The sequence below is a fragment of the Eulemur rufifrons genome, chromosome 7, assembly GCF_041146395.1.
Source record: "Eulemur rufifrons isolate Redbay chromosome 7, OSU_ERuf_1, whole genome shotgun sequence".
Lineage (NCBI taxonomy): Eukaryota > Metazoa > Chordata > Mammalia > Primates > Lemuridae > Eulemur > Eulemur rufifrons.
In genome coordinates, this window is record NC_090989.1 from 189,838,152 (window position 1) to 189,862,408 (window position 24,257).

The following is a 24,257-nucleotide window of genomic DNA, read 5'->3' on the forward strand; positions in this document are numbered from 1 at the left end:
ATACTTAGGTATAAATCTAACAAAATATGTATAGGATCAGTTTACTGAAAACTACATAATGCTTCTGAAAGAAAGAAGAACTTAAGTAGAAAGATGTATTCATGGATTGGGAAACTCAACATACTAAAGATGTCATTGCCCCTCAAATTGATGTATAGATTTAACTTAATTCATATCAAAATTCTTGCATGATGCTTTATACATGTAGAAAAGCTGTTTCTAAAATTTATGTGGAAAGGAGATGAACTTCATTAGCCAAAAGAGTTTTCAACAGGAAAAATATCGTTGGAGGTGTTGCTGGAGGAACCAAACTATCTGGTTTTAGGGTTTACTATTTAACAATAGTAATCACAACACTGTGGTATTGGTGGACAAATTGACATATAGATTAATAGAATAGAATACAGAGTCCTGAAATAGTCCAACACAATTACAGCAAACTGATTTTTTACAAAAGTACAAAAGCAGTTCAATGGAGGGAAGATAGTATTTTCAACAAATTATGCTGGAACAACTGGACACTAAAAGGCAAAAAAAAAAAAAAAAGCTTTGACATAAACTTTACATATCAGAATTAACTGAAAATGGATCATAGACTTAAATTTAAAATGTAAAACTATAAAGCTTTTCGAAAACGTAAGTGGAAATCTTCATGACCTGACATCAGACAAAGAGTTCTTAAGATATGACACCAAAAGAAGAGTCCATAAAAGGAAAAAAAAAAAATGACAAATTGGGCTTCCTTCATCAAAATTAAAAATTTTGCTCTATGAAAGACTCTGTTAAGAAAATGAAAAGACAAACTGGCAGAAAAGATTTATAAAATATCTGGCAAAAAACTTAGATCCAGGATATATAAAGCACACTCTAACCTTAATAGTAAGAAAACAAACAGTGGCAATACCAAATGCTGGCAAGGATGCACATAAACTGGATCACTCAATCATTGTCATGAGGACATAAAATGGTACAGTCACTCTGGAAAATATTTGACAGTTTCTTACGAAGTTAAACATAAACTTGATATGACCTGGCAATTGCATTCCTAGGCATATGTCCAAGAGAATTGAAAACACATGCTCACACAAAAACTTGTACACAAATGTTCATGGTATTGCTCATAATAGCAACAAGTGGAAGGAAATGTTGTTTCTAAGAAATATCTATCAACTGCTGAATGAATACAGAGTATTCATTAATATGAGACTCATTAATATGAGACTTCCAATTTAAACAAGTCTAGAACCCAGAAGAAAAGTGTTCTGCTTTCTGACCTTGAGTTTTTTTTAGCTATAAAATAAGAATAATATTCACCTCACAGGGTTGTGAGGTATCTGGGTCTGAAAATATGGTTAATTAGAAGGCCTGATGGACTTAGTGCCTAGTGCCTAGTGGTATTTCTATATAACAGCTATAAAAAGGAATGAAGTACTGATACATACTATAACATGGATGAACTTTAAAAACATTATGCTAAGTTAAAGAAGCCAGTCACAAAAGCCCACATAGTTGATGATTCCATTTATATGAAATGTCCAGAATAGGCAAATCCATAGACAGACATACAAGTAAAATAGATGGTGATGGACGTAAGAACTATAAGACTGATATGCCTACTTAGAATCAGCTTCATGGATCCAAAGGCCCAATTTGGCTCCCTAAATCTATAAATTAAACTTATTGCCCCTTGCCCACCTCTGCCCTCACCTAACTTCCCTTACAAACTGCAAGGGCAGAACCTGCATGTTAACTTTATCTAAGGAAAAAGCAGACAGTACATTTAGGGTAGGGTGCCTGAAACAGAGAAAAGGGGCTGAGCCATTCCTGATTTAGTTCTTGATTCTAGTTTTACCAAATAATTAAGCCATTCCTTTTTCCTTGTGAAAAAGAGTAAGTGATAGGTAGAAAGAAACCTGAAGTATCTCTATTATTTTCAGTCTTATTGAAGTTTCACATGTGAGGTGTGAAAAATTAGCTTTCCCTCTCAAAATTATTTCATTCAATTCTGTTGATATTTCTTGAACACTTTGCCATATGTCTGCTCCCATGTCAGTCACTGGCACTATAGTAGGCCCTAGTGGGAAGGATAAGTAGCTAATATTGGGATATTGTAAAGAAGCCTGGACCAGGAACTGTTGCTTTCAGCAGTATGGCCAACTTTCAAGGGCTCTCCACTAAAAACAAAACAAAACAACAACAGCAAAAAAAAAAAACCTAACTGGATCCTGACTGAAACTAATTTCTCCTGCTCCCTGGGCTGCCAGGAATTAAGAGAAATCTTCAAGGAGAAAAATTAAACCAAAAACTGTGAGCTGAAACTGGAGTGGTGAGCAGCAAATCCCATTATTAACACCATAAGCAGTAGATAAGCCTTGGGCCAGCAGCTTGCTAATATAGTTTAATATGAGACTTCCAATTTAAACAAGTCTAGAACCCAGAAGAAAAGTGTTCTGCTTTCTGACCTTGAGTTTTTTTTAGCTATAAAATAAGAATAATATTCACCTCACAGGGTTGTGAGGTATCTGGGTCTGAAAATATGGTTAATTAGAAGGCCTGATGGACTTAGTGCCTAGGTTTACCCTGTAGATGTCAAATGTTAGGGAGCCTTAGTAATCTCTGTTTCTCCTCCCTCTGGCAATACAACTATTAAAATTAGAAAGATAATTTGTTATCTGTGAAAGCATAATTAGAACAATATGTAATGGAAATGTAAATTAATTAGGAGTTGGAGGACTATGAGAGGAGAATGACAAGACAGGAGATAAATTGATAATTATTAGATTAAATTTATTATATGTTGAGTCCAAGTATCATATAGGTATCAAGGTTACAGGATACAAAAAGAGGTTATTATCAAATGAGTGAGAAGATAATCAAGTACTCTGCAAAATGCTCTGTGACGTGTGCTAAAATAGTATTATTATATACACTGTGCTGTGGAATCATCAAAAAGGGGAACAACTAACTCCAAGGTTTGGAGAGCGGTGCAGTTAAATTCTACTTCAATCTATGAAACTCCCTTACCACACCTGTTAAAATACTCCCTGAGGGCCCAGTGAAAAATCAGGCAGATGGAAAAGAGGAATCTACTTTTGAAAGATAGCTGCATAGGACAATATCCATGAGTTCAATGCTTTTTTAACTGAATGCATTCCCCAGTCCTTTGCAACTTGAGTGGCAGAAAGTTGAAATTTTGTAGGCTTGAAATGTCAGGGGACAGAGGTCAAGGCTGGCATAGCAGCAAGAAATTAGAGAAGAATCCCTAGAAACAAGAAAAACCACAGGAAGGGTGAACCCCAAAATCTGAATGTAATTTCTGCCCAGATCCTTGACTAACAGCCATTCAGGCATAGCTGAGAACCCACTCTCACAAGAAGCCAAGTTAACACAGCAGCTGGAAACCATAAGAACAAAGATACGGGGGGCAGGGGGCGGGGAGGAAAAAACAAAGAACAAAGATACCAGCACGTATATTGTGCAACGAAGACAAAGTTTGCAGTTTGAGTCCAGGCAAATTAAGTATCTCCCAGAACAACAACAACAACAACCCCACAACAATTCATAGAGGAACACAATCAAACCCAGTGTGTAGGCATGCAAAGAAGCAGGGAGGTGTGACCCATACTTGGGGAGGATGGGGAGAAAGAAAGGGAAGTCAACAGAAACTGACTCTGAATGAGCCTGTGTTGGGTTTAACTAAAACTTCAAAGCAACTATTATAAATATGTTCAATGAGTTGCAATATTTAATATGACAAGTGAATACATATTACTAGAATATCTCAGCAGAGAAATAGAAACTAAAAAAATGGAAAGTCAAGAGTTGTGCAGTAAATGAATTTTAAAAAAACTAAATGGAGGGAAGAAAAATGGCCTCCCAGCTCACTGCTCCCAGGGAAGGAGGTGAAGAGCCTGGATGGCTGCCTACACGCAGATCATTCGTTCTGAAAGCAGTGTTGTGAATTTGCAGAGAAGCAGCATGGGACACTCAGTGCAGAAAAAGAGATGATGGGGAGTTACATTCACAAAGATTGGAGAGCATAAAGAGATCAATAGAGAACAGAGTGCAGGAGGACTGCAGTGCAATCTGACCTGCAGGAGGACGCCCACCACTCCCACAAACCGCCTGCCTGCTCAGACAAGGACAGCCCTGGAGTCAGTGCAAAGCTGTTATGCTACACTACAGGCTCTGTGGAGAGGAGAGCCAGCCTGAACTCTCAGGTGCACTGAGCCAGAATTGCACTGGGCTGTGGAGGGACTAGACTGAGTTGCGGCTTCCTGTGGCTGAAGGCTAGAATTTGGAGATGGGCACCTCGCCCCTGGAAATCAGTGAGACCAGGGCATGGGAATTGACCAGAGAGGAGTGGGAACCAACCTGAAAGGCCACCGGCAGCTGCTCCCATAGGCTCTGAGCAGCACAAGGAGAGCCACATTTTCAGCTAACCTGCATCTGCGGGACCCTGGTGCCTAAGAAGCAGATTGCAATCTATTCATCCAGGCCATCTGCCCGGTTGCCTCCTGCTGCCACCATCTTCAGGCCACTCTGCTTAGAGGTCCTGTTTGGAAACTCGATTTCAGGCTCCACCCTACTCCTGGCCCAAGGGCTCTCATGCAGAGGTGTGGCGGGCTCCACCCAGAGTGTGCGGGCTCTGGGCAGGCGAGGAGAGCCGAGATATCTGTGCAGGTGACCTGCATCTGCAGGACTATGGTGCCTAAGAAGCAAATTGCAGCCTATCCACCCAAGCCCCTCTTCCAGGTCCTAACTGCCTCCTGCCTCCCAGGCCCTGAACCTGCTCCCAGGTTGGGTTGGCCTGCCATCTGCCCACTCTCAAGCAACTGGAGAGTCCTTCTACCCACATGAACCCAGAGACTGCTGCCACCAGTGAACAGGAAACTTCTTGTGGACAGAACACCAGGCTCCCAGCACCCCTGGGGCACATCCCATCCCACAGACTTGAGTCAAATAGCAGGTGCCGTATTGCTTCTCTACCTACCAGGAACCTTTGTCCTCCCTAGAGGATTTCAAACCCCCAGGCTCCATCCTGCTCATTCCCACCCTGACATTTTGCTCCTTTTGCTCCTTTCCCCTACACCTCCCACAGCTGCAGAAAGGGACAAATGAACTGCTACAGGGAGTAGGGCTCAGAACTTCCCTTTTGGAGTCCTGCAGCGGACTGAGGGGTATTTGGACTATGGGCTCCCTCCTTGCCAGCCCCTCCGTGCGGCTGTTTGCCTGGCAGCCCCATTAGAACAAGACAGGCCCTGAGGCAGAGGGACATTGAACCCTTGTGGGCACCCCATAGGTGACAGGGGACCAGCATTCTTCTCCTTGGAATGGTCAGGGATTGATCTCTGGGGCCCTGGGACAGGCCCACAGACCAGACCCTGTACACCCAGGTCTCAATCACATTGCTTAGGGACACAAAGGGGATATTTGTGAATTAGTCTAGTGAGGTACAGGTACCTGTAGGGGCAAAACGGGGGAGAGAGCAATGTGGGTCCTAGCTACAGTGAGCTAGTGGGGCACCCCTTCTCCCTTAGGAAGGCTGCGACCCCAGCTCAGGCCGGGACCCTGACCAGGGAACCTCCCTGCCTGCAGCACAGTCTTTGGGAAGCTCAGCTGACTTGAGGTCCTAGCTATAGGCAGAGGCCCAGGAGAAACTGAGAAAAAGGGGAGGGTTGAAAAGGAGTGAGGCCTGCTCTAGACTACAGGATTGCAGGTCTCAGACAGCCCCGCCTCCACATGCAGACTCTCTGGTTAAGTGGGGCCACTTCAGTCCCTTCTGGGCAGCTTAGCCCAGATGGAAGTAATGGTTTTTTAATCTCTGCATATCTCTTACCAGCATTTGTGGAGCTGGAGGGCAGCCTTACTCAACCTAACCCCACTCAACCTCATTCCCCCACCCCCGTCTGCTCTGGCAGTGAATAAAGGACTCACCTGGAAGGTCCAGGGCCCCACCTACCACCTGGGGCATTACAGGGATTCTCCTGGGGAACTAGAGGTGGTCACGGCGTCCAAAAATCAGCTCAGCTCATTCCCTCCAGCAAACACCACCTACTGACAAGGAGGTCAATTTGTACGTCTGCTACAGCATTCACTGACTCAATCATAGAGGATGTGGTTGATTCACACCCACAAGCACCACCTACTGACTCAGATTAAACTGCATGTCAGTATCTAAACAAAAGACAATCCAAAAATAAAAAGCAACATCTGTTCCAGATGAGAAGAAGCCAGCAAAAGAACTCTGGAAGTATGAAGAATCAGAGTGAAAAGCCACCCCCAAAAGGGAACACCAGCTCCCTAGCAATGGATAGTAACCAAAAGCAGAATACTGAAATGACAGATGAAGAATTTTGCACATGGATTGTAAGGAAGGTTAATGAAATATGAGATAAAATAGAAACCCAACCGGAAAAAAAAAAAAAAAAACACAAAAGCAATGAAGGAAATAAAAGAAAAATTCACTAAAGAAATTGAATTACTAAAGAAAAATCAAACAGAACTTCTGGAAATGAAAAAATTCATTCAAGGAATTACAAAACACAGTGGAAAGCCTTAAGAACAGGTTACATCAGGCAGAAGAAAGAATCTCAGAGCTCGAGGACAACTCCTTTCAATTAAACAAGTCAGTCACAGAGATATAGCATAGAAATGAGAGGAATGAGCAAAGCCTACAAGAAGTGTCCGATTATGTAAAGAGGCCTAACATAAGAATCATAGGCATCCCTGAAGGTGAAGAAGGAAATACTCAACGGTTGGATAAACTATTTGAGGGAATAATTGAGGAAAATTTCCCTTGCCTTGCTAGAAATCTCGATATCCAGGTACAAGAAGCTTATAGGACCCCTGGGAGATTGATCACAAAGAGGAAGACACCATGACACATAGTCATCAGACGGGCCAAAATAAATACAAAAGAGGCACTCCTACAAGCTGTAGAGCAAAAGCAGCAGATGACTTACAAAGGAAAATCCATCAGACTCACTGCAGACTTCTCAGCTGATACTCTACAAGCCAGAAAGGATTGGGGCCCCATCCTCAGTCTTCTCAAACAGAATAATGCCCAGCCTAGAATTCTATATCCTGCAAAGCTAAGTTTCATATATGAAAGGGAAATAAAGTCTTTCTCAGACAAGCAAACACTGAAGGAATTCATCAAGGCAAGACCTGCTCTGCATGAAGGCTTCAGTACTGCATTATTCACAAATCAGCACAATAAACACTTACCAAGATAAAATTATCCAAAAGCTAAAGGTTGAAGAGCAGATACCACAATGGCTCAAGAGAGAAAACAAAGCAACAAAGTTCAACTCGACAGGATGTACAGAAATCCACCCCACTTATCAATTCTTTCAATAAATGTGAATAGCTTGAACTGCCCACTGAAGAGACATAAGCTGGCCGAATGGATAAATATACACAGGCCAGGTATCTGCTGTCTTTGGGAAACACATCTAACCCATAAGGGCTCACCTGGACTCAAGGTGAAGGGATGGAAAAAATATTCCATGCAAATAGAAACCAAAAGAAAGCTGGCGTAGCAGTTCTCATATCAGATAACTTAGACTTCAAATCAACAAAAGTAATGAAAGACAAAGATGGTCATTATATAATAGTAAAGAGAACAATTCAACAAGAAGACATAACAATCATAAATATTTATTGACCTAACACAGGAGCACCCAGATTCATAACGCAAATCCTACTTGATCTAAATGAAAAGATAGACAGCACCGTAAGAGCTGGAGACTTAAACGCCCCACTGACAGAATGGTACAGATCCTCCAAACAGAAAATAAACAAAGAAACAAGGAACTTAAATAGAACTCTAGAACAATGGCCCTAACAGACATTTACAGAACATTCTACCCCAAAAACCACCAAATATACATTCTTCTCATCAACTCACAGGACATTCTCTAAGATTGATCACATCCTAGGCCATAAAACGTGTCTCAACAAATATGGAAATTATACCATGCATCTTCTCAGACTACAGTGGTATAAAATTAGAAATCAACTCAAACAAAAATGCTCATCTCTACACAAAGTCATAGAAACTAAAGAACCTACTGCTGAATGATTGGTAGGTCAAGGAGGAAATTAAGATGGAAATCAAAAGATTCTTTGAACTAAATGATAACGGGGACACAAGTTATCAAAATCTGTGGAATACAGCTAAAGCAGTCCTCAGAGGAATATTCATAGTCATAAATACCTACATCCAAAAGACAGAGAGATCACAAATTAACAATCTAATGAATCGTTTCAAGATCTGGAAAAGGATGAGCAAACCAATCCAAACCCAGCAGAAAAAAAGAAATAACCAAGATCAGAGTAGAACTAAATGAAATTGATAAAAGAACTATATGGAAGATCTAGAAAAACAAAGAAAAAGACCCCATGCATATAGACAAAGCAACCCTAAGCAAAAAGAACAAATTGGGAGGCATCAATTTACCAGCCTTGAAGCCATACTACAAGGCTATAGTAACCAAAACAGCATGGAACTGGCCCAAGAATAGAGACATAGACCAATGTAACAGTACTGAAAACCAAGACATAAAACCATCTTTCTATAGCCATCTTATTTTTGACAAAGCAGACAAGAATGTACACTGGGGAAAAGAATCTCTATTTAATAAGTGGTGCTGGGCAAAATTGGATAGCCACGTGTAGAAGACTGAAACAGGATCAGCACCTCTCAAAAATCAACCACGATGGATAAGCAACTTAAACCCAAGGTATGAAACCATAAGAATTCTAGAAGAAAATGTTGGAAAAACTCTTATAGACATCAGCCTAGGCAAAGAATTTATGAAGAAGACCCCAAAAGCAATCACAGCAACAACAAAAATAAATAAATGGGGCCTGATCAAATTAAAAAGCTTCTGCACAACCAGAGAAACTATCATGAGAGCAAATAGACAACCTGCAGAATGGGAGAAAATATTCACATGCTACACATCCAATAAAGGGCTAATAACTAGAATCTATATGGAACTCTGGAAAATCAGTAAGAAAAAATCAAACAACCCCATTGAAAAGTGAGCAAAGGACATGAACAGAAACTTTTCAAAAGAAAATAGACTAATAGCCAAGAAACATGAAAAATGCTGAACATCTCTAATCATTAGGGAATTGCAAATCAAAACCACACTTAGATATCATGTAACTCCAGTGACAATGGCTTTTATCAAAAAGTCCCAAAACAACAAATGTTGGTGCGGATGAGGAGAAATAGGAACACTCTTACACTGCTGGTGGGACTGCAAACTAGTACAACCTCTACGGAAAGTAATATGGAGATACTTCAAAGAACTAAAAGTACCGTTTAATCCAGCAATCCCACTACTAGGTATTTACCCAAAGGGAAAAAGTCATTCTATAAAAAAGACATCTGCACTCAAATGTTTACAGCAGCACAATTCACAATTGAAAAGATGTGGAAACAATTCAAGTGCCCATCAGTCCATGAGTGGATTAATAAAATGTGGTATATGTATACCATGGAGTACTACTCAGCCACAAAAGACAATGGTGAACTAACAGCTCTTGTATTATCCTGGATGGTGCTCTGGAGACTGTTCTTCTAAGTGAAGTACCACAAGAATGGAAAAACAAGCACCACATGTACTTACTATTAAATTGGTACTAGTTGATCAACACTTATGTGCACATATGCAAGTAACATTCATCAGGTGTTGGGCAGGAGGTGGAGAGGAGGGGATGGGTAAATTCACACCTAATGGGTGCAGTACACACTCTCTGTGGATGTGCATGCTTATAGCTATGACTTACTGCAAAGGCAATATATGTAACCTTATCTTTTGTACCCCCACATTTTGAAATTTAAAAAAGACACTAAAGAAATTAAGTAAAAGGCAAAAGTTCTAATAAAGAAAAAACTAAATGGGTTCAACAGAAGATTGGGAAAGAAAGCAGATTGGCAAGGGAAATAGTGAAGTTCAAGATAGATCAATAGAAATCACTCAATTTCAGGAGAGGAAGGAAAATATGGAATAAAATTGAATAGAACCTCAGAGATATGCACTGCAATATCAAGCAATTCATAATATGTGTAATTAGAGTCTTAGAAGGAGGGGCAGCAGTAGGTTATAGAAAATTTTTGAAGAAATAATGGCTGGAATTTTTGCAAACTTGTTGGAAAAAAAACTAAGAGATCCAGGAAGTACAACATACTCAAAGCAAGGTAAACATAGAAAACCACTTCTTGACTGTCTAAAGAAAAATAATATGTTACATAGAGGGAGCAACAATGCAATTAACAGCTAACTTCTTATCATAAACTATGGAGGCCAAAAGATGTTGGACTGATATTCAAGTGATGGAAGAAAGAAACCTTTCAGCTAAGAATTATATATTAGGGCAAAAATATCCTTCAAAAATATGGGCAAAATGAAGACATTTTACGGTAAATACAGATTGAGAGAATTTTTCTCTAGTAGACCTATACTACAAGAAATTTAGGCTGAAGGGAAATGATACCAAATGGATATTTGGATTTATACAAAGGAATGAAGAGCAGCACCAGACTGTAAATATGTGTGTAGAAAGAAAATAACAGTTTTTTGCTATTTCTTAATTTCTTTAAAAGACAAGTAACTGTTGAAAATAAATATTGTAATACCATATTAAGGAATTCAAAATGTTTACCAGTATAATACATATGACAACAAAAATACAGTGTGAGGTGCAGGGTAAATGGAATATTTTGTAAGGTTCCTATATTTTTACTTTAAGTAATTTAATATTTTTCTAAGTACATTGTAATAAGTTGAATTTACATAAAGTAATCCCAAGAACAACCACTACAAATATAATAAAAAGGTGTAGCTAGAAAACCAATAGATGATTTAAAATAGAATGCCAAAAAATATGTGATTAGCATAAATGGAGATAGGAAGAACAGGGGAACACCAAACAGGACAAATAGGAAACAGATGGTATAATTGTATATTTAAAAGCAAACATGTTAATAATTAAGTGTAAGTGGACCAAAAATTGTAATCAAAAGGCAAAGATTGTCAGACCAGACCCCACTCCCAAACAAAAAACCAGGAACTAACTATGTGCTATCTTTGAGATGCACTTTAAATAGACACAAATGCAGAGAATAAAATGATAGAAAGAAATACACCATGCAAATAGTATGTGTAAGAAATGTGGGGTGGCTCTATTAATACCAGAAAACATAGACATCAATACAAGAAGGATTGATAGAGACTAAGAAGGATCCTTCATAATGATAAAAGGGTTAATACATTAGCAAGATATAACAATTATAAGTGTATATACATCTAATAAACAGTTTCAAAGTACCTGAAGGAAAAACTCAAGGAGAAAATAGTGAAAGCCATAATCATAGTTGGACACTTTAATACAGTCTCTCAGTAATTGGTAGTACAATTAAATCCCCCCAAAAAACTAAAGAAACCAAAGATCCTGAAAAATACAACCACCATTACCTAATTGTTATTTACAGAACTCTAACCAATGACCATAGAATACTCTTTTTTCCCCCAAGTACACCAGGAAGATTCACGAAGGTACAGGTCTTATGTTAGGACATAAAACAAATTTTGGTGTATTTCAAAAGATTAATATCTTATAGAGTATGTTTTCTGAACAGAATGAAACTAAATTTAAACTCCATGATAATAAAATGACTACATATTAAAAACTGTGGAATGAAGACAAAGTAGTACTTACAGTGAAATGTTCAGCTTTAAAAGCTAATGTTAGGGCCAGGCATGGTGGCTCACACCTATAATCCTAGCACTTTGGGAGGCTGAGGCAGGAGGATTGCTTGAGGCCAGGAGTTCAAGACCAGCCTGAGAAGAGTGAGACCTTATCTCTACAAAAAGAAAATAGCTAGACATGGTCTTACACACCTGTAGTCCCAGCTACTTTGGAGGCTGAGGCAGGAATAACGTGAACCCAGGAGTTGGAGGTTGCAGTGACTCTGTGTCAAAAAAAAAAGGTAATGTTAGAAAAGAAAAAGGTCTAAAATCTTTAAAAATCAATGATCTAAGCTTCCACATTAGGAAGCTAGGAAAAGAAGGGCAATTTAAATCCAAAGTAAACAGAAGGAAGAAAATAGTAAAGATAACAGAAATAAATGAAATACAAAACAGACAAAAGATCTAGTTCTCTGAAAAGGTCAATAAAATTGATTAGCTACACTGATCAGGGACAAAAAATACAAAGGATATAAGTTACCAATATTGAGAATAAAAACAGGAATTGGGAATAAAGAATTATATGCAGAGTATAGAATTTAAAAGATGATAAGGAACTGTTATGTACAATTTTATGCCAATAAATTTGGTAATTTAAATGAACAAATTCCTGGAAAAACAAAAGTCACAAAACTAACACAAGAAGGAATAGAAAAATTGTAATAGCCATATATCTACTAAAGAAATTGAATTTGTAAATTTAATTTGTAACTTTTCTACAAAGCTAATTTCAGGTGCAAATAGCTTCACTGGTGAATTCTATCAAACATTCAAGAAAGTAACATGCCAACACAACCTAAATAGAAAAGGTGGGAATAGTTCTTGAGTCATTTTATAGGCCAGTTTTACTCTTATAGCAGCACCAGAAAAAAGAAATTACAAGAATAGAAAACTACAAACTAATATCCCTCATGAATTCTTGACAAAATACTAATTCATTAAAGCCCAACGATGTAGAAAAAGAATAATACATCATAACCAAGTTAAAGTATTCCCAGGATTGCAAGGTGAATTTTTTTTCAAGGGGCATGGTCTTCTGGTGAGGACCAGAAAACCTGCTAGACAAATTCTAAAAGAGCTGTAACACTTGCAAGGTGAATTTAACATTAGAAAATCAATTAGATGGGGTACAGTGGCTCACGCTTATAATCCCACCACTTTGGGAGGCCAAGGTGGTAGGATCACTTGAGGTCAGGAGTTTGAAACCAGCCTGGGCAACGTAGTGAGACTGTTCTCTACAAGAAATTAAAAGTAAAAAAAAAAAAAAAAATTAGCCAGGCTCACTGACGCACAGCTGTAGTTAGTCCCAGCTACTCAGGAGGCTCAGGGAGGATTGCTTGAGCCCAGGAGGTCAAGGTTGCAGTGAGCTGTGGTCACAGCACTGCACTCCAGCCTGGGCAACTGAGTAAGACCCTCTCTCTAGGGGAAAAAACAGAGAGAAAGAAAATCAATTAGTGTAAATTCTGGCATGAATAGGACAAAGGAAGAAAATTATGGTCATCTCAACAGATGCAGAAAAAGCATTTGACAAAATTTAACAACTATTCCCAATTAAAACTCAAAGTAAACTAGAAAAAGAAGGGAACTTCCTCAAACTGATAAAGGACGTTTATGAAAACCCCACAGCTAACATTATACTTAATGATGAAAGTCTGAAATTCTTTCTTCTAAGTTGAAGAACAAAGCAAGAACGTCTGCTCTCAGCCCTTCTATTCAGAATTATACTGGGTGCCTTAGCAATTGCAATAAGGCAAAAAAAAAAAAAAAAAAGAAAGAAAGAAAAGAAAGAAAGAAAAAGGAAAGGCATACACATTGGAAAGGAAGAAGTAAGACTTTATTTGCAGACAACATAATTGTTTATATAGAAAACCCTAGGGAATCTATGAAAAAATTTTACCCAAACTACTATGTGAACTTAACAAGTTTGCAGGATACAGGGTTAATATATATGTCAGTAGTATTTATACTAGCAGTGGACAATTGGAAAATGAAATAAAAATGCATTTCCATTTTCAGACCTTGAGTGACCTTTCAGGTATTTATGTTCAGTTCGGCTAGCCATTGAGAGCCACCAAAGGCAGTGATATTATATGGCTGCTTCCTAGGATTGAGGTATTAGATTTCACCAAACAGTCCTGTTCACCTGGAAAAATCCTGTTTCACGATGAGATACATGCCAGCTTCTCACTTGACCCACCCAAAGTCCTGTGCCCTGCTTTGGTGCTAGTGACAGTAGTAACCATCTGTTGAGAGAAGTAGTGTCGTAGCAGCAATAGTATTGCCAGCCCCAGGGCCCTCACATACCCATAGCAATGACACTCAACCAGGTGAGAAGTCACCTGGAAAGTAGAACAACATTGTTCGAGGCTCATGGCACAGAGGTTGATTACATTACCTCTATACTATATCATCAGGCTTTGTGAACTGCCTGATCAATTTGTTGAGGAATGGAAGTAGAGATAGAAAGCTTTCCATTAATTAATCTTGTTAGGGCTCAGACTTACACTATTGGTTTTATAACTCTTATTGTGTTATCTTCTGTATTTGTTGTTAGGCTGATTACATATTGAATGAAGATGTATATTCCTAGGCCCTAGCAGGGAAAGGACACAGATCTGGGTTTGAAGGTGTATCTCTGCCACTGAGCAAATAACCTAATCCCTCTGAACTCTAGTTTCCCCATCTGTGTAGTGGAGATGATAATGCCTACTTTGTAGTCTTGTGAAAATTAAAGATAGCATGTGAAGGCACCCAACACGTTCTTAGCACATAGATTCTCTTATATTAGCTTCACTTCTTGTTTAGCTTTTGTTGTAGATTATCCTGGTGTAGACAAAGTTTGGTTTGTACTTTGTGACTTAAGGTTGGAATATCTCCTACTACTTCCCTTTCCTCCTTAGACCGGAAAAAATTTTCCACTATGCTCCCATGTGCATGTGGCACTTGGATAATTTAAGAAGGTATAGAAATTGACAGATTTGATAATACCAAAATGTTGACCAAAGGAAATATACCATGTTATACAAGATGTTTAAATTATCAGTGAAGTGAAATGGTAAAATAATGTTCATGCTTAAAAGCTAAAACTTAAGTCTCCTTAGATAAAGCTGAGACTCCCTACTTGACCTCTTCTCTTCTCACAATCCTTCAACAGGACTTTATTGACTTAACTAGAGAAACCAGACCAAGGGCAAAGGATCGCGGTGGACTCTGTGTGATTGACCTGACAAGAACTGAAGAAGAAAGTAGACCTATTGCCACTCTTGATTTGACTTTAGAACCTGTCACTCCTTCCCAGAAGGAGCCAACCAGTCTTCAGACATGTCCCAGCCTCTCTGGCAAAGAGATGATGGAAGGGCGAGTGGACAGGAGCTCGCGACCTGCGGCACAGAGAATCATTAACAGTGATCCTGTGGATTTGGACTTGTTGGAAGAAAATACATATGAAGGTCCCCAACCCCCTACATCCATAAGTGGGGACTCTGTTTATCCAGCGGAGCCAAATTGTAGCACAACCACATTCAAAGGTGACCTCAACTTCTTGGCAAGGTTACAGCTGTCTTCAGATGTTAGCTCCCTCTCCCCAGCAAGCAATAATGGTAGCAGCAGCAATCAAAGGGCACCCTTGCCATGTCCACAGCAAGATGTGCCTTGCCCACTACAAGCCTTGCCATGCCCACTACGAGCCTTGCCATGTCCACTGAGAGCCTCTCCATGTCCACCACGAGCCTCCTCATGTCCACCACGAGCCTTGTCATGCCCATCACAAACTATACAGTGCCAACTGCAAGCTTTGCTTCATCCACCTCAAGAAGTGTCATGCCCTCCTCAAGATGTGCCATGCCCTCAGCAGAATATGCCAGCCACACCTCAAGACACATTATGGCATCCTCAACACTTACCAAACCCACCTCAAGACTCTCTGGGCCTACCTCGAAATGTACCAGGCCCACCTCAAAACACATTATACCCACAAGATGTGGCACACCTGCAAGACATGCCACAGTCACCGGGAAACATGCTGCAGTCACCAGGTGATATGCCACAGTCTCCAGGAGATGCACCTCAGTCACCAGGCAGTGTGCCGCAGTCACCAAGAGATATGCCACAGTCATCAGGTGATGTGCCACAGTCACCAGTGAACATGGCACAGTCACCAGGAAACATGCCACAGTCACTAGGTGATATGCCACTGTCACCAGGAGATGTGCCATACTTACTGGGAGACATGCTACATTCACCTGGAGACATGCTACATTTGTCAGGAGACATGCCACGCTCATCAGAGGACATGCCACACTCACCTGGAGACATGCCTCAATTACCAAGAGACAGGCCTGACTCTCCCCAGAATGATGTACAGAATAGAAACACTCCTATGGATATCTCAGATCCATCCTCTCTGAGCTGCTCTCCCAGCCCACAATCTCCACAGTCTGAAACTTCCTTAGAGAAAGTTCCTTGGCTCTCTGTCATGGAAACCCCAGCCAGAAAAGAGATATCACTGTCAGAGCCAGCCAACCCCGGGCCTGCCCAGATACAAGCACGGACACCACAAGGTGGGCTGTACAACAGACCATGCCTGCATAGGCTGAAGTACTTCCTGCGACCGCCGGTTCATCACCTCTTCTTCCAGACACTAATACCAGATAAAGATACAAGAGAGGTGAGCTAATGTATCTTCCCCTAAGGATTAAGTGTCCTATCTATAGGCCTAGGATAAGGTCAGGATGATTGGAGTACATACATGAAAGGAGAAGCCAAGTATAAATGAAATGTTTATCTTTCTCCCACTAGTGAAGACCATGCAGTGTAGAGTCAGATCTGGGTTCAGATTTTAGCCGCATACTTAAAAACTGGCACTGTGTAAGTTATTTTGCCTTTCTGAGCCTTAGCTTTCCCATATGTAAAATGAAGGTAAAAACATACCTCCAGGGTCATTAAATGAGATAATATATGTAAAGTGCCAGGGTGTCTGACTCATCATAGATCATATTAAAATTCTTGTCTTCTTCAGCTCCTATCCCTTTACTTTCCCAATGCTCCCATATCACAGAAATGATACTACTCTTTGTTACTTCAGTGCCTCCAAAATTACTACTCTCTGATTTTGGGGAGGAAATTCAATTTTAAGACTTTAATGGGTATTCTACTTCCCATTGGTCTCCATTGATCTATGAGAACTAAACTAGATATGTAAGAAAAAAAATTGTGGCTAGGAGCAGTGGCTCACCTGTAATCCCAGCATTTTGGGAGGCCCCAGAATGGGAGGATCACTTGAGGCCAGCAACTCGAGACTAGCCTGGGCAACACAGTGAGACCCCATCTCTAAAAAAAAAAATTATTTTAATTAGCTGGGTATGGTGGTGTGTGCTTATAGTCCTAGCCACTTTGGAGGCTGAGGATCACCTGAGCCCAGGAATTTGAGGTTGCAGTGAGCTATGATCATGCCACTGCACTCCAGCCTCAGTGACAGAGTGAGACCCTGTCTTTAAAAACAAAAAATTGTATCCAAGTCCCACAATATGAGACTTTTTGTTGTTATCTACACCACATCCCCCATATTAAGAAGATTGGCTTGAAGTAGTTCAAGAAGTCAAAAGGTACACTCTCTTTGTTTAAGCAGTCATCCATCTTAGCAGGTGCCAGACATTCACATTGATTTGGCCTTGGAGAATGACTTTTTTCATCTTGTCTTAATTGTTATGTCTTCTAATATGTATTATTATGTCTTCTCTCTCCACCCGACCACTAGCTCATTCTCTTTTTTCCTGTGGGTTTGCCTCAAGTTGGTGACACATCTGTCCATCATCAAGAGCACTCTTGGGGGACTTGAGAGTTTATCAGTTTTCCATAGTCAAGGCTGTGGTACTTTGTAGGTGTGGCACAACAGAGAAGCTGTCCCCTTTCTGTGTACACATAGCTTGGATTATGAGTTGGCAATGAGGCTACACAAAGTGGATTTTTCTTCTTTATTTCTTACCACCTTAAAGAACCTCAACCACCTACAATACATCTGTAAACCTTTTCTGTCTTTCCTATGATTTCTTTTGGGTTTTTAATAAATATTGGAAAATGTAAATAAATATTGGTCATTTTTCACCCAGAACTTCTTCAGCTAGCCCTCACCACTGCCACTTACCTGCCATTGGCCTTAACTCTTCTGAGTCTTTTTTTAACTCTAAAATAAGAGTCATAATGCTCATATCATAGAGTTGTTAGACTTAAAGGTAAACACATAAAACACATAGCTACCTTTCAGGGCCTATGGCCGTACTCTATAAATATTGTTCCCTTTAAGGGTATGGACATCAAAATAATTTATAAGCATTTCTCTGTTTGTAGATGTCCCTATTTGTAGGCAAAAAATTAATAATATAGGTTCAAGATTATAAAGTGTATCACACGTAAAACCAATCATCAAAGCAAATTTTTGTTCTTCTCTTGTCTTCCTTAGCTCTTAATTCTCACTACATGCCATATATAGTCATGGTCTCTCTCATCAGTGAGCTCAGGGGGAACTTGCAGGTAATTTGAGACATAAGGAAAGCTAACTGGTCTTTTTTTCCTCCAGAAGATTTTCTGGAAGGACAATTCTAGCCATCATTGTTTTACTCTATTAATGCACGCTGTAAGATCTTTGTTTAGTGAGCTATTTTTAAATTAATACTTATTTTCTGATTTTAAAAATAGTGCTTGTTTATTATAAAACATCTTTTGATATATATATTAAATATATATATTTTTTTATGATATACCCTTGGTACTATCGGACAGCATTTATTATTGTGAATAATTTGGTGTGTTTCCTTTGCAGTTGCCTTTTTATACATAGGCATTTTAATTTTTTAATAATTAGAATTTTTAACATATATATTTATTGTTTTTTTTGTTTATAGAGAGTAGGAGTCAAGAGGATGGCTCTGGAGTTATGCCACCTATGTTTGAAACCAGCTCTGCCATTTGTTGCATGACAAATGCTTACTCTCTAGATCTCAGTTTCTTTCTCTATAAAATAGTAATAATAATATGTATTTCTAAGGGTTGTGTAAGAACTAAATGAGGATAAATTAAGTATTCAAAATTGTTATTGCTGTTGTTATATTCCTATATCAAGCAAACTTTTTAATGTTTTTTTCCTTCTAATTATAAAAGTAATACGTGCCTATTGTGAAAAAATTAAAAAATACAAAAGAACATATATAGGGAAAATCCATCCCTAATTCCACTACCCACATAGTAGAAAATCACTTCATATATTCTCTTCCAGTCTTTATGTACATATTTTTCAGAAGAAGGTGACTTAATATTTACTGTTGTCTTAAAAAAAAAAAACCAAAATGAGAACGTCTCCTAACAAAATGAATTTGAAACTTATTTCTTATCTATTTTAGTATCTGATAGAGCATTATAACTACCCCTAAATCTCTTGTTACCCTTACCCCCAAATCAACCTAGGCTAGCTCTTAACTCTTTTATATTTTTCTTTCTAGATGCTATGTTTCATAGATGAAATCATGTTATATGTAGAATTTTGAATTATTTTTTAACTTTATATAAGCTTTTCCCATGTCATTAAAATTTTTTTTAGTTAAGACCTTTTTTTAATTATGAAACATTTTAAATGCATGGAAGACTGCTGTCTTCAGCCTATTCTAGAACCTCTTGTTTTTATGTGCTATAGAAACCTATCCTAATTTCCTTCTTTTTATCTCTACAGAACAAAGGTCAAAAATTAGAACCCATCCCTCATCGAAGACTAAGAATGGTGACAAACACCATTGAAGAAAATTTTCCCTTGGGGACCGTGCAGTTTTTGATGGACTTTGTGTCACCCCAGCATTACCCACCCAGAGAAATTGTGGCTCACATCATCCAGAAAATCCTGCTCAGTGGCTCTGAGACTGTGGATGTCCTAAAGGAAGCCTACATGCTTCTCATGAAAATTCAACAGTATGAATCATAACAGCTGGCTGTTGGCAAAACTTCTAGGGAACCTGGACTCAGGGCCCAGCTTTCTCTTGCCTAAGCTTTATTCAGCTACCCATTAGGGAGGGTAACTAAGTATATTAGTGTTATTTGGATTGTAAGTGACAAGAAATCCAATACAAATTGGTTTTAATAGCTTGTAAAAGAGAGTTTACTCATTTACTGGAAACCTAGGAATAAGATGTGACATGATTCAGTATGCAAAAAATGGTTACCAGGGTTCATTTTCCAGCTTTGCTTTGGTGCCGTTTCAGGCTCCACATGTTAGCCCTCCCAGCCTCAGGCTTTTATAACACTCCCAGTGGGAGAGAGAATCTACTTCCCTTATAGTCACAAAAGAGTTTGAAATTGAGTCTTATAGGATTTAATTGACCTAACAGGAGACATTAGCCCATCTTTGATCCAATCACTGTGAATTGAGGAGTAGAATATCATGATTGGCTCAATAAGTCACATGCTTTATCCTGGAATTCTGGTAGGTAAAGCCAGTTTGCTAAAAGTAATAAAGAGTTGGTTTCTTGAAGACAATATTGGAATACTAATGTTTCCCCAAAAGGGGAGTAGATACTGGGTAGCAAAAACAATGAAGTTCTGTTACCCTCAGATTGACATGATATGGTACCAGAGGGTGGGCAAGAGCACTGAGGTTAGAGAAAACTTCTTCCTTCTATGATCTTCCAGATCCTATCCCTTCTTCCACTAAATTCTCCAGAATTCTAATTGATGTCACTTAACTTTCAGGCTACATCCAGCCAATGCCAAGACAGTGGAGTGGGACTGGAAACTGCTCACCTATGTCATGGAGGAAGAGGTAACACAACAATTATGAGGATGTATCTTCTGCAGAGGTTTTAACTATAAAGAAAAGTGATAGCAAATCTGGTAATAAAGTCTATGCCATATTTCCTCCTGATACTCCTATCGCTGCCAAAAAATTCCTGTTGATGTTGCCATCTCCCTATTCAAGATTAAGTACATTCATTTACCCCTCTCCTTCTATGAGATCCCATTAAAAACAATAGTAGTGGAAACAACCCAAATGCCCATCGATTCATGAATGGATTAGCAAAATGTGGTATATGTATACCATGGAATATTACTCAGCTATTAGAAATAATGGCGATATGGCATCTCTTTGGTTCTCCTGGAGAGAGCTGGAACCCATTCTATTAAGTGAAGTATCCCAAGAATGGAAAAATAAGCACCACATGTACTCACCAGGAAACTGGTTTCCCTGAGTGCACATTTGGGATTAACACCAATTGGGTATCGGACAGAGGTCGGGGCTGGGTGGAAGGGATGGGTGTATACCTACTTGATGAGTGCAATGCGCACTGCCTGGGGAATGGACACGATTGAAGTTCTGACTGGGGGGGATAGGGTGGGGGGAGGGGAGGAGTGCACACCTACTTGATGAGTGTGGTGTGCACTGTCTAGGGAATGGACACAATTGAAGCTCAGACTCGGGGGGATGGGGAGACATGGGCAATGTATATAGCCTGATCTTTTGTACCCCCTTAATGAGCTGAAAAACAAACAAACAAAAAAAAAATAGTAAATGAATAGAGAAAGTTATAAATCCATGGCTATAAAAATAAGAGGAAGGACAGTAGATTTGAATGAAGATTTGGAAGACCTAAAGAAAATGTAAGAATGATGGCTAATGAAGCCGGACAGAAAAAGGTACAGACTAGAATACATGTAGAAGAGGCTGTAGCCAAGGATGGAGGAAATCTTCCCTTTAGAGCACCAGAGAGGTTTTGGACTCAGAAACATAATATATAGTAGAGGGTGGAAGTCAGATATGGGCTATAAATGGATTTTTATTGAAAGTCTGTGGATGAAACTATCAACCTCTTCATTCTTGAGCACAGAAAAATCAGTAGACAAGTGATACCCTTCAGGCAAAAAGTCAGAGGATTCATTGTCTAAAGAAATTGAATGCACCATCTGAAATAAACAAAGACAGCTAGTGTACAGTTGGTACTCCAGGAATAAAGTCTTCCACATTCTGAACTTTAGTTATCTCCAAGCTTAATTGCCAGCTTTTTGTCTGCTAACCCTAAAGCAGTTGGATAAAACAAAAGATTTTCAACTTAGAATTCTTTATTCAGCCAAACTGTTAAGTGTGAGGGTAGAATAAAAACATTTCCAGATATACAGGAATTTGAAAATACATCTCCATACCCTATTTCTTAGGAAGTTAGCTGCGGGAGTGCATCAAAGGAATGAGGGAGTAATCAAAAAATAGGGAGGCATCAGATCCAGGGAATACCAGATTTAATTCAGGAGAGTATTGAAGAGAAGTCCCAAGATTACAATGAATAGCAGACCTAGGGAGCAGATTGGAGTGAAAGAACAGAAGACCTTGAGTAAGAATGATCTGAGAGACATCAGCAAGATGGGGGACTAGGAAGCTCCAGACCCTTGTTACCCCATGGAGACACTGAGTTAACAATATATGGACCAGAATATCTGTGAGAATTCTAGAGATAAGTTAAGGAGATACAATGCCCAGGCCAATGCATAACCAAGAAAGTGCTCTATTAAAAGTGGCAGAAAAGTTTATGACATTTATTGCATAACCAAGTCCCTCCCCCTACCCAGCATAGCATGACACAACCAAGAAAAAACCTCCCATGCCCTAGCTCCTCACTTGGGACAGAAATAAAAGAATGGACCATGCATCCAGTGCACTAGCTTATCTGGAGGCTGCCTGAGAGACTGGCTTCTGTCTTGTCAGACTTGGAGCACTGATGGGAACAGTGGCATAGTTTGGAAACTGCTGGAAACAGGTGAACACTGCAATACGTTAGAACTGCAGAGAGTCTGTAGTTTCATAGGCAAATAGCAAGGGGAGCAAGAGATTAGATTGTGGGTTCCTTAAAAGAAACAGGGACAAGCCACTGGAGGAGTTAAGACAATTAAAGGTACGTTCACAAGTCCAGAGCAAACACAACACCAGAAAAAGTCTGAGGTCCAGAACCTCTAGCCAGGCAGATTGGTGAAGGTCTTCCCTTACACAAACCTAGTCTGTAAAGACTAGGAAAGGTGATTATTTTTTCAAGTGGTTAAATCTCAACAAATGATCACAAGACATGCAAAAACAAACAAACAAAAAACCAGAAAACTTGGCCCAATTAAAGAAATAAAGCTCCAGAAACCAACCCAAAAGAAACAAAAAGAGAAATAAAAACAAATAAAACTCCAAAAACAAAATCCAAATGATCTTACAGAACTTACAGATCTCAGAACTTCCTGACAAAGAATTTAAAACAACTGTTTTAAAGATAGTCAAGGAGATAAAAGAGAACACAGACAACTAAAATGGAATCATGAAAATGATGCATGAACAAAATGAGAATTTTTTTTTTAAAAAAGATAGCAACTATAAGAAAGGCCAAACAGAAATTCTAGAGCTGAAAAAAATACAATAAATGAATTGAAAAATTTATTAGGAGATTCAACAACAGACTTGATCAGGCCAAAGAAAAATTCAGTGAATTTCAAGATAGATCATTTGAAATCATTGATATACAGGAGCAAAAAGTAAAAAAATGAAAAAAATTGAACAAAGCCTAAGGAACTTGTGGGATCCCATCAAGCAAACGAATATACACTTTATGGGATTCCCAGAAGGAGAAGAGAGAGAGAGAGAGAGAGAGAGAAGGGCAGAGAGTTTATTTGAGGAAATAATGGCCAAAAACTTCCCAAATCCGAGGAAAGAAATGGACATACAAATTAATGAAGTTCAATAACTCCAACTAGGATAAACTCAAAGAAACTCACACCAAGACATGTTATAATCATCAAAATCAAAGACCGGGCCAGGTGCATTGGCTCGTGCCTGTAATCCCATTACTTTGGGAGGCCAAAGCAGGAGGATCACTTGAAGCCAGGAGTTTGACACCAGCCTGGGCAACATAAAGAGATCCCATCTCTACAAAAAAAAAAAAAAAGTTTTAAAAAATTGAAAACAAAGAATCTTAAAACAGCAAGAGAAAAATAACTTATACAAGGGTGTTTCTATAAGATTATCAGTGGATTCTTAGCAGAAGCTTTGCAGAACAGAAGGGAGTGGGATGATATATTCAAAGTGAGGAAAGAAAAAAGCAATTAGCCAAGAATACTCTATCCCGCAATTGAAGTTAAGTTGTTATCAGGTTAAACTAGGTTGTTAAACTTTAAGATATTTTATATACTTGCTGTGGTACCCATAATTAAAATATCTATAGCTTATACACAAAAGGAAATGACAAAGAAATCAAAGTGTGTTACTACAAAAAACATCAATGAAATACCAAGGAAGGCAGTAAAAAAGGAAAGGAGAGACAAAAAAGCTATAAGACATACAGAAAACAATTAAAATGGCAATAGTAACTCCTTCCCTATCAGTAATTATTGTAAATGTAAAAAGATTAAACTTCCCAATCAAAAAATAAATTGAATGGAGTAAAAACGAGAATCCAACTATAGGCCATCTACAAGAGACTCAAGAATTAT

General features: G+C 39.0%; 1 protein-coding gene and 1 non-coding gene across 3 annotated transcripts in view; one reads left to right on the top strand and one right to left on the bottom strand.

The window, feature by feature from the left end:
- SIMC1 (SUMO interacting motifs containing 1) overlaps positions 1-24,257 on the top strand; it is a 78,410-nt gene that overhangs the window by 18,890 nt on the left and 35,263 nt on the right. The window contains exons 2-5 of one of the 2 annotated variants that reach the window (XM_069473903.1): positions 14,920-15,844; positions 15,992-16,431; positions 19,486-19,718; positions 20,496-20,565. In XM_069473903.1, the coding sequence (XP_069330004.1) occupies positions 14,920-15,844; positions 15,992-16,431; positions 19,486-19,718; positions 20,496-20,565 (1,668 nt within the window). The remainder of the gene's footprint in view (positions 1-14,919; positions 15,845-15,991; positions 16,432-19,485; positions 19,719-20,495; positions 20,566-24,257) is intronic. The other variant, XM_069473904.1, reaches the window with a different exon arrangement.
- Positions 12,793-12,854, bottom strand: LOC138388922 (U7 small nuclear RNA). Its single transcript, XR_011234377.1, has one exon. It is a non-coding gene; the product is annotated as a U7 small nuclear RNA (small nuclear RNA).